Source organism: Bubalus bubalis, chromosome 6 (genome assembly GCF_019923935.1).
Source record: "Bubalus bubalis isolate 160015118507 breed Murrah chromosome 6, NDDB_SH_1, whole genome shotgun sequence".
In the NCBI taxonomy this organism is placed as follows: domain Eukaryota; kingdom Metazoa; phylum Chordata; class Mammalia; order Artiodactyla; family Bovidae; genus Bubalus; species Bubalus bubalis.
Genome location: NC_059162.1, coordinates 17,967,364 through 17,977,595, shown reverse-complemented (window position 1 = coordinate 17,977,595; position 10,232 = coordinate 17,967,364). Strand labels below are relative to the sequence as shown.

Genomic DNA, 10,232 nt, shown 5'->3' with positions numbered 1-10,232 from the left:
GTTATCCTATTTGATTCTCCTAAGAAACTCATGAAATAGAAGTTATTAACATCACTATATTGATAAGGAAACAAAGGCAGAGAAGCGAAACAATTTGCCCTAAGTTATTGTATCTAAATAGTAAGTGGTGGAGCTAGAATTCATGCTCAGGAAGTCTGGTTCCAGAGACATAAACCTAACTTCTGAATAATTTCTCCAAGCTCGAGTTGACTTTAAGAGGTAAATCTATTTTGGAATGTGAGCTCCACAAAACACACACTGAATACACATACTGCACTTAGAAAACAAGTGCAGACATAGACACACAGGTGTACACAGGTACATTCACTCCCAACGGCAAAGTGAAAACCTTGGAGACGTCAGCATTTTTCTGAGCAAATGAGAAGCTCTGGAGCTAATGAATTATGGTCACAGGAGGAAAAACAGGAAGGTTTGGAGGACCAAGCTCCAAGAAAGAGACTGAAAGGCAGGTACCACGAAGGATAATAAGGTGGCAGATGATGGGCGAAATTCAGTCGCATTTCTATTGACCATATTTTTAGCTGGGAGCAACTTTTCTGAGCCCAACTGAGAAAGGCAGGAAGGAGCTACCAGTCATCACTTGTCACAGGAGCCATGTGGCTGGCAGGAGGCGGTCCTCTCATGCCCAGGCCATGTCTCACACGTGAGGGAAGAGCCCAAGACCAGGATAAAAGGCCTTAGGAATAGGGCATCTCCATCCTCTTCTCTCCTGAGGTGTTGACAGACCCTGTGCTGCTTGGACACTGGTAAGTGCCCACTGGGAGCCGGAGCAGGGCTTCCACAGCGGGTGCTCAGACCAGAGGGGCGGGCAGGGGGCAGGGCCTTGGGGATGGCAAGGATGAGGGTGCATCCCGAGAGGGAGCAAAAATCTAGAAACCTGATGAAGGATGAGCTGTGAGGCAGGAGGTGCCATTTGTGTGTCTATGCTCTGAGCTCTAAGTTAGTTCTGTATCTTTTTGAGTTTCTCAGGTTTTAGATAAGTCCATAAAGGAGGTCTCTGTGTGCTGATCTCACCTGCCGTCTGTCTCTCCCTCAGCTCCTGAACCCACCCACCAAGATGTCCTGCCAGCAGAACCAGCAGCAGTGCCAGCCCCCTCCCAAGTGCGTCCCCAAGTGCCCCACCCCTAAATGCCCTCCAAAGTGCCCCCCAGTTTCCTCCTGCTGTGATGTCAGCTCCGGGGGCTGCTGTGGCCCCAGCTCCGGGGACTGCTGCAGCTCTGGGTGTGGGGGCTGCTGCCTGAGCCACCACAGGCGCCGCAGGTCCCACCACTGCAGACCCCACAGGTCTGACTGCTGCAGCCAGCCCTCGGGGGGCTCCGGGTGCTGTGGAGGGGGGAGCGGTCAGTCCTATGGAGGCGGCTGCTGCTGAAGTGGACGCTGCGCCAAGAAGAGCTGACCTGGGGACAATACATGGACAAACACTTCCTCCTCCTCTTCCTCCTCCTCCTGGGATTGCCTGACAAGTCCCAGGTGAGGTTCTGAACTCTGGGCTGGAGTGACTCTCTGTCCTGGCATTCAGAAATCTGAATCTGCTCCCAAGAATCTGTCTGCTGACCTCTGACACCAATTGGTCTGTCTGCCCTGGAACCCCAAACCAGAGACTCTAACTCACTCCCCAGTTAATCTCCTTGCATCTGCAGCCTCAAATGAAACAATAAAACAAAAATCTGCTCACCATTTTGTTCTGGACTCTTCCTTGCCTGCTTGTGCCCCAGTATTCTTTTCACTGTCATCCATTCTCTTGCTGCTTGAGACCTTGGAAATCAAATATGTGCTGGATGATACAATTGAGAATGGGAGGAGGGGCAAGAAAAATGGTCCTGCCTCTTACTTGTGCCTGCCTACTCAGTTGCTTCAGTTGAGTCTGACTCTTTGTGACCCTATGGACTCTGGCCCACCATGCTCCTCTGTCCATGGGGTTCTCCAGACAAGAATACTGGAGTGGGTTGCTGGTGCCCTCCTCCAAGGGATCTTCCTGACCGAAGGATCAAACCTGCATCTCCTACATTGCAGGAGGATTCTTTATGGCTGAGATACCAGAGAAGCCTGCCTCTTACTTTGGCACCATTTCTCAGATGAATTCCAGGCAGCTCTGCTTAAGCATAATGTCCTAATGTTTCTCATGAAGATCAAGCCTTGGACTGTAGGTTTTCTTCTGGATCCAGTGGTCCCTGGAGCAAGACAGATTTGACGGATATCTATTCCATCCCTCCATTGGTCTCCTCTTCCTCCTATCCTTTGTGATACTACCCCAACTCACCCTCAACTTTCTTTTCTCCTTTAACCAAAACATTTGTTTAGAAAGTTAAATATGAACTTTCTGCAAATAAACCAGGAATCTTAGCTAATTCTAACTAGGAACATGCATGCTATAGCATGCAGCCAAGATCACAAAATTTAAAACGCCTATACGAGGAATCAGGGACTTTTTAAAAAGCACTCAAATCTCCCTTTTCTCTCCTTGAGTCCCAAGTCCAATTTTTCAGGTCAAATATTTCAACTCTAAATTTTGTAAGGAAATCTTGCATTTTCATTAAATTTTTTTCCAATTACAAATTTCACATAAGATTTAATCATTGTTAACTTCTAGTTTATCGTGTCTCGATTGTCTTATTATCAACTGGATAAATAGCCAATACTTTGAATTTGTATTTTAATTAAAAGACACAAGTGTCTGGTAGGGTAGACAGTAGGAACACATCACAAGAATAATATGATTCAGGCCTCTCAGCTGCTGTAATTAACATGACCTCTAGATGTCCCTATGTCTTTAGTCTGTCACTTAAGATTCAAAGTTCAGAGAGGGGTCATGCAGTGCACGGATCCTCAGCATGCACTTCCTCCTGGGATAGTCCAGGAAACTAGAAGAGGGATGCATCCCCATTGGTTTCCGTAATGAGAGAAGTCAAACATCACACATATTGGTGGGACCCCTCCAATAAAGCCAGCTAGCATATTAATAAGCACAGAGCTTATCAGTGACCAAAGGGACACGTGACTACCATGTCATCTAAACTGGAATTCTCAGACAAAAGGATCCTATTTCTCTGAGAGGTGCAATATTCCAGTTAAGACCAGGTGCACTCTAGGGTCATAGATTTTTTTTGTTGTGACTGAGATTTAGTAGATTTTCTTGCTTCCCCAATGGCTCAGCAGGTAAAGAATCCACCCGCAATGCAGGAGACACAGGGAGACACAGAAGACACAAATTCAATCCCTGGGTTGGGAAGATCCCCTGTGGAAGGAAATGGCAATGCACTCCAGTATTCTTGCCTGAAAAATCCCATAGACAGAGGAGCTTGGCATGCTACAGTCTGATGGGTTGCAAAGAGGTGAACACAATTGAGTGGCTAAGCATGCACTCACACACTTGAGTAAAAGTTTCTGCATTTGTTGTATGTCTCCAGGACAATTTACATAGACTTTAAATACTTTTTTTTAAGTAATTTTCAACAATTACAGATGTTTTTCTGGAGGGAAGGGTCCATGGAAATTTTCATGCTATCACTCTGGAAGCCTTCCTTTAAAAAAGTCTTTTGTTTAATATGATTTAGGTTTCCTTTGAGGTTTAAAAAGACTGTGTCTCAAGATTTTAAGTATTTATATATTTCTTTAATAATTTATTCTTTAAAAGTTATTTAATGAGGAGCTTAAACAATCTAGCCTCTAGGCACAGTTTTAATTCTTTTTCTCTAAATCTCAGGAGTTTTCTTTTCTTTCTTGGATGGTGAGAGGAGAAGAAAGGAGACTGTCCCCTCTGGTGAAGGAAAGCTTACACTCATTTTTTGCTGATAATTTCTTCTACTAAAATTGAAACCAAGCATTTAGACCTTATCAGTTCACTTCAGTTGCCACTTCAGTCCTGTCCAACTCTTTGCGACCCATGAATTGCGGCACACCAGGCCTCCCTGTCCATCACCAACTCCTGGAGTTCACCCAAACTCATGTCCATCGAGTCGGTGATGCCATCCAGCCATCTCATCCTCTGTCGTCCCCTTCTCCTCCTGCCCCCAATCCCTCCCAGCATCAGAGTCTTTTCCAATGAGCCAACTCTTCGCATGAGGTGGCCAAAGTATTGGAGTTTTAGCTTTGGCATCAGTCCTTCCAAAAAACACCCAGGGCTGATCTCCTTTAGAATGGACTAGTTGGATCTCCTTGCAGTCTGAGGGACTCTTAAGAGTCTTCTCCAACACCACAGTTCAAAAGCATCAATTCTTCAGCACTCAGCTTTCTTCACAGTCCAACACTCACATCCATACTTGACCACTGGAAAAACCATAGCCTTGACTAGACGGACCTTTGTTGGCAAAGTAATGTCTCTGCTTTTGAATATGCTATCTAGGTTGGTCATAACTTTCCTTCCAAGGAGTAAGCATCTTTTAATTTCATGGCTGCAATCACTATCTACAGTGATTTTGGAACCCCAAAAAATAAAGTCTCACACTGTTTCCACTATTTCCCCATCTATTTGCCATGAAGTGATGGGACCAGATGCCATGATCTTCGTTTTCTGAATATTGAGCTTTAAGGCAACTTTTTCACTCTCCTCTTTCACTTTCATCAAGAGGCTTTTGAGTTCCTCTTCACTTTCTGCCATAAGGGTGGTATCATCTGCATATCTGAGGTTATTGATATTTCTCACGGCAATCTTGATTCCAGCTTGTGTTTCTTCCAGCCCAGTGTTTCTCATGATGTATTCTGCATATAAATTAAATAAGCAGAGTGACAATATACAGCCTTGACGTACTCTTTTTTCTATTTGGAACCAGTCTGTTGTTCCATGTCCAGTTCTAACTGTTGCTTCCTGACCTGCATATAGGTTTCTCAAGAAGCAGGTCAGGTGATCTGGTATTCCCATCTCTTTCAGAATTTTCCACAGTTTATTGTGATCCACACAGACAAAGGCTTTGGCATAGTCAATAAAGCAAAAATAGATGTTTTTCTGGAACTCCTTTCCTTTTTTGATGATCCAGTGGATGTTGACAATTTAATCTCTGGTTCCTCTGCCTTTTCTAAAACCAGCTTAAACATCTGGAAGTTCACGGTTCACGTATTGCTGAAGCCTGGCTTGGAGAATTTTGAGCATTACTTTACTAGTGTGTGAGATGAGTGCAATTGTGCAGTAGTTTGAGCATTTTTTGGCATTACCTTTCTTTGGGATTGGAATGAGAACTGACCTTTTCCAGTCCTGTGGCCACTGCTGAGTTTTCCAAATGTGCTGGCATATTGAGTGCAGCACTTTCACAGCATCATCTTTCAGGATTTGAAATAGCTCAACTGGAATTCCATCACCTTAAAACCTATGGTCTCCTTTAACTAGCTAATCCTCATAACATTATAGCCTTGTGTACAAGTCAGCATAACTGGTGATTTGGCTATGGTCCTACTTGGAGGAAAACTCTAGGACCAGAATATCTCTTAGCCTTTCTTTCTAGAAAAAAAAGAACATGGATGGTCTTTGAAATAAGAAGTAACTGTGAGAGCCATAGGATAGATGTCCTGAATACTCCCTTTAAACTATATTTGCTGACACATTCTAAGCAGAAATATCACAGTATACAGGAAGTGTAGTTGAGGTGTCCATGGTGTGATGTAGACAACCCCACCTCACTGTGTCTGATCTTGCCATGGCTGAGTTAATTTCATCTGAAACTAATCAACTTAGGACATGATATTTGAAAAGCATTCTGGGTAATTTTTTTTTTTTTTTTCCTTTTGGCAAAAGTTTGTGATAGGAATTTTTTGAAACTAGTTATTCAACTAGCATGGCAATTAACCATTGTGCACCCTGAAAAGAGATAGAAGATATATGAGACACAGCTCTGAGAAATGGAGTATTTCCTGCCGTATCAGTAAACAAAGATGTCACATTCCTCAGCCATGCCAGTCCTGCAAATGTGAATTCCTGAGCCCTAAGAGCATTCAGGAAGGAGAAGAATACCTTGCAAACAGGCAGCCATTAGACTGCAGCTACTCCCTACTATGAGCACTGAGGAACTCAGGATGTGAAAAACACGGGATGCTAGCCCCAGATAGCTGAGATGAATATGAAAGGAATGGTTTCAGTGAGCCCAGACGCTTGCATATTCCCATACATAGAAAAGTGCTAATTCCTTAACTTGGGATATCTGGTTTTCTTTAATTCACAAAATACTTCTGATGTTCAGACTATCTGTCCTCTGTTGCAAACTTCTAGGCAACCTGACTCCTCCTCCCATCTCCTTGGAGTAGTTCTCTCAGGGTTACTTGAGATGCTATCTCTTGAGCTCGAAGCCTGAAAAATTCCCATCAAATGAAACATAACTCTCAACTTTTAGGTTGTGACTATATTTTAAGTCAACAGCCCGTGCGTGAAACGTTTACACTCTCACATAAAAGCAATTGTGTGTGATAAGTTGTATGCATGGCAAGCAATAACTATTCTGAAGATTTTCTTGATCAGGTATTGTTAGGGAGCCCATTACAGAAAAGGTACTCTCAGAAAAGGATTCAGAACAAAAGAAAAAAGCAGAAAGAAAGATAGGAAGGAATAAAGAAAAGAAGAGAAGGAGGGAGGAAGGAAGAGAGGGAGAAAGAAAGAAAAAGAAAGGATAGGAAGGAAAGAAAAGGGGGAAAGAGAGAGTGAAGAATGGAAGAAGGGAGGGAGGGAGAAAGGAAATGTCTATTGCTCAGAGAAAGAGTCACATATAGGGGTTGAGGAGTGGGAAGGGAATGGGTAATTCTCAGCAACAAGCTGTCCTGACCCTAGACAAGGCTGGATGCCAATAGGGGAACAATATTACTCAAAATACCGTCACTGTAACATGGTACATTTCTATTCTCAGCTCATAACCAGAATTCACCTGCCTCTCTCTGTTTGTCTATCTCTCACTTACAGTCTTGTGTTAGATACCAATGTGTCTATATTATCTCTAGTGTGAAAACTTCAAAGAATAAGATGGGACTCATATTCTGTTTGTATCCAGAATATAGTAGGTACTGATACCAAGCAAGGCCCTGAGGGGCTCCTGGGCACAAAGCCTTTCTGTGTCCCCCATTTATTTGATTACAGGAAATAGCCTTCATTCAGCCTCTATAACCTGAGTTCCAATGTGCAGATTCAAGCAATTGTTGATCAGGGAAGGGAAGGATGAGAGACAGGGAGAAGCAAAGAGTCAAGAGAAAGAGTGGTGCAGCCCTGGGGCAAGGTCCTGACTCTCCATCAAGGTGCACACAAAACAATATCCTCGAGCTGTTTTGCAGATACTGAAATCCCCCAGGTGAGGGAAATTAATGAAGATTAATGATGGTGTGCTGTCGGAAAGCGTGAAGACCCCAGACCAGTCGGAACCTGAAGGTTGATGATGCTGACTCCCACTTAGCCCACCACCAACCAATCAGAATATTGACAAAATGTTCACTCCCTCTCTGAACCATTACCATAAAACTCACTACACTCTCCAAGTGGAGACACACAGTTATAAGGGCATTAGCCCACTGTGGCCCCCTTTGCCTGCCAAAACTAAAGAAAAGCCAAAACTAAGAAAGTTCTGTTCTACTTCATCCCAAACTTGTCTCTGAGATTTAATTCTGTGTTGGGGTACAGAGGCCAGATTTGGCTTCAGGTCTTAATAAATATCAAACTCATAAATACAATCTGAACCAGGAAAAGAGAAGGAGAACATTAACTTTCTGGAGTCCTGACCTGGAACTGACTGGACTTATAAGTCTAGCTGGAGGACGAGAAGCTCTGTTGGTCTCAAGCAAGCTCCCTTTAGGGGATGAGCAAAGCTAGATGCTAATCTCCTCCATTGAAAAGGCCAATTATGGTGGTGTCAATCCCCAGTACTGAAAGTTTGTTGCTGACACACCAAAAGATGCTGGGATTCTTGGCCTCCAGAGGAGAAGAATTCAACCTGGGGCCAGAGACGAGGCTTGATTGCTCAGAGCTTTGTGTAATAAAGTTTTATTAAAGTATAAAGGACATAGAGAAAGCTTCTAACATAGGCATCAGAATGGGGCAGAAAGAGTACTCCCTTGCTAGTGTTAGCAATGGAATTATATACTCTCTAATTAGTTATTCAGTTCAGTTCAGTTCAGTTCAGTTGCTCAGTCATGTCCGACTCCTTGCGACCCCATGAATCGCAGCACACCAGGCCTCCCTGTCCATCACCAACTCCCGGAGTTCACTCAAATTCATGTCCATCAAGTTGGTGATGCCATCCAGCCATCTCATCCTCTGTCATCCCCTTCTCCTCCTGCCTCCAATCCCTCCCAGCATCAGAGTCTTTTCCAATAAGTCAACTCTTCACATGAGGTGGCCAAAGTACTGGAGTTTCAGCTTTAGCATCATTCCTTCCAAATCACACCCAGGACTCATCTCTTTTAGAATGGACTGGTTGGATCTCCTTGCAGTCCAAGGAACTCTCAAGAGTCTTCTCCAACACCACAGTTCTAAAGCATCAATTCTTCGGTGCTCAGCTTTCTCCACAGTCCTACTCTCACATCCATACATGACTACTAGAAAAACCATAGCCTTTACTAGACAGATCTTTCTTAGCAAAGTAATGTCTCTGCTTTTGAATATGCTATCTAGGTTGGTCATAACTTTCCTTCCAAGGAGTAAGCGTCTTTTAATTTCATGGCTGTAATCACCATCTGAAGTGATTTTGGAGCCCAGGAAAATAAAGTCTGACACTGTTTCCACTGTTTCCCCATCTACTTGCCATGAAGTGATGGGACCAGATGCCATGATCTTCGTTTTCTGAATGTTGAGCTTTAAGCCAACTTTTTCACTCTCCTCTTTCACTTTCATCAAGAGGCTTTTGAGTTCCTCTTCACTTTCTGCCATAAGGGTGGTGTCATCTTCATATATGAGGTTATTGATATTTCTCCTGGCAATCTTGATTCCAGCTTGTACTTCTTCCAGCCCAGTGTTTCTCATGATGTATTCTGCATATATGTTAAATAAGCAGAGTGACAATATACAGCCTTGACATACTCCTTTTCCTATTTGGAACCAGTCTGTTGTTCCATGTCCAGTTCTAACTGTTGCTTCCTGACCTGCATATAGGTTTCTCAAGAAGCAGGTCAGGTGGTCTGATATTCCCATCTCTTTCAGAATTTTCCATAGTTTATTGTGATCCACACAATCAAAGGCTTTGGCATAATCAATAAAGCAGAAATAAATGTTTTTCTGGAACTCTCTTCCTTTTCGATGATCCAGCGGGTGTTGGCAATTTGATCTCTGGTTCCTCTGCCTTTTCTAAAACCAGCTTAAACATCTGGAAGTTCACAGTTCATGTATTGCTGAAGCCTGGCTTGGAGAATTCTGAGCATTACTTTACTAGCGTGTGAGATGAGTGCAGTTGTGTGGTAGTTTGAGCATTTTTTGGCATTGCCTTTCTTTGGGATTGGAATGAAAACTGACCTTTTCCAGTCCTGTGGCCACTGCTGAGTTTTCCAAATGTGCTGGCATATTGAGTGCAGCACTTTCAACAGCATCATCTTTCAGGATTTGGAATAGCTCAACTGGAATTCCATCACCTCCACTAGCTTTGTTCATAGTGATGCTTTCTAAGGCCCACTTGACTTCACATTCCAGGATGTCTGGCTCTAGGTGAGTGATCAACACCATCATGATTATCTTGGTCGTGAAGATCTTTTTGTACAGTTCTTCTGTGTATTCTTGCCACCTCTCCTTAATATCTTCTGCTTCTGCTTTCTGTCCTTTATCGAGCCTATCTTTGCATAAAATGTTCCTTTGGTATCTGTAATTTTCTTGAAGAGATCTCTAGTCTTTCCCATTCTGTTGTTTTCCTCTATTTCTTTAGTTATTACAGTGAATCAAAAGAATGGCTGGAGATTGTAAAGACCTCACTAGACCAATCCTGTAATTTACATTTTAAGATAACACGATTCGCCAGAAGGTTTTTTTCCAGAGACTGTCCTCAAGCAGGATACCTTATTGTTATATAATCCTAAGGAATGTAGAGGGACAAAAAAGTTTGTCCTTTCTTCCTCCTTGAGAATTCCAGACCCCTCTCTCCTTGGGGCCCCTAGACTTCTTATCAACTTGCCTAGGAAATGACTCTCTCAGTACCATCCTACATGTTATGAAATTTCTTTGTGCTGAAAATGATGGGACCTAGAAATTCTTGTGGACAGTTATTATGAGGAGTGGCTCAGGGAGCTGTGGAGGTATCAGGGAAGCCTAGCTCATCCAGGGCAGA

At 43.3% G+C, this 10,232-nt stretch overlaps 1 protein-coding gene across 1 annotated transcript; it reads left to right on the top strand.

The window, feature by feature from the left end:
- Window positions 1-1,078: 1,078 nt before the first annotated feature.
- Window positions 1,079-1,390, top strand: LOC123334225 (late cornified envelope protein 1B-like). Its single transcript, XM_045166216.1, has one exon. The coding sequence runs from the start codon at window positions 1,079-1,081 to the stop codon at window positions 1,388-1,390; it is 312 nt and encodes a 103-aa protein (XP_045022151.1).
- Window positions 1,391-10,232: the final 8,842 nt, after the last annotated feature.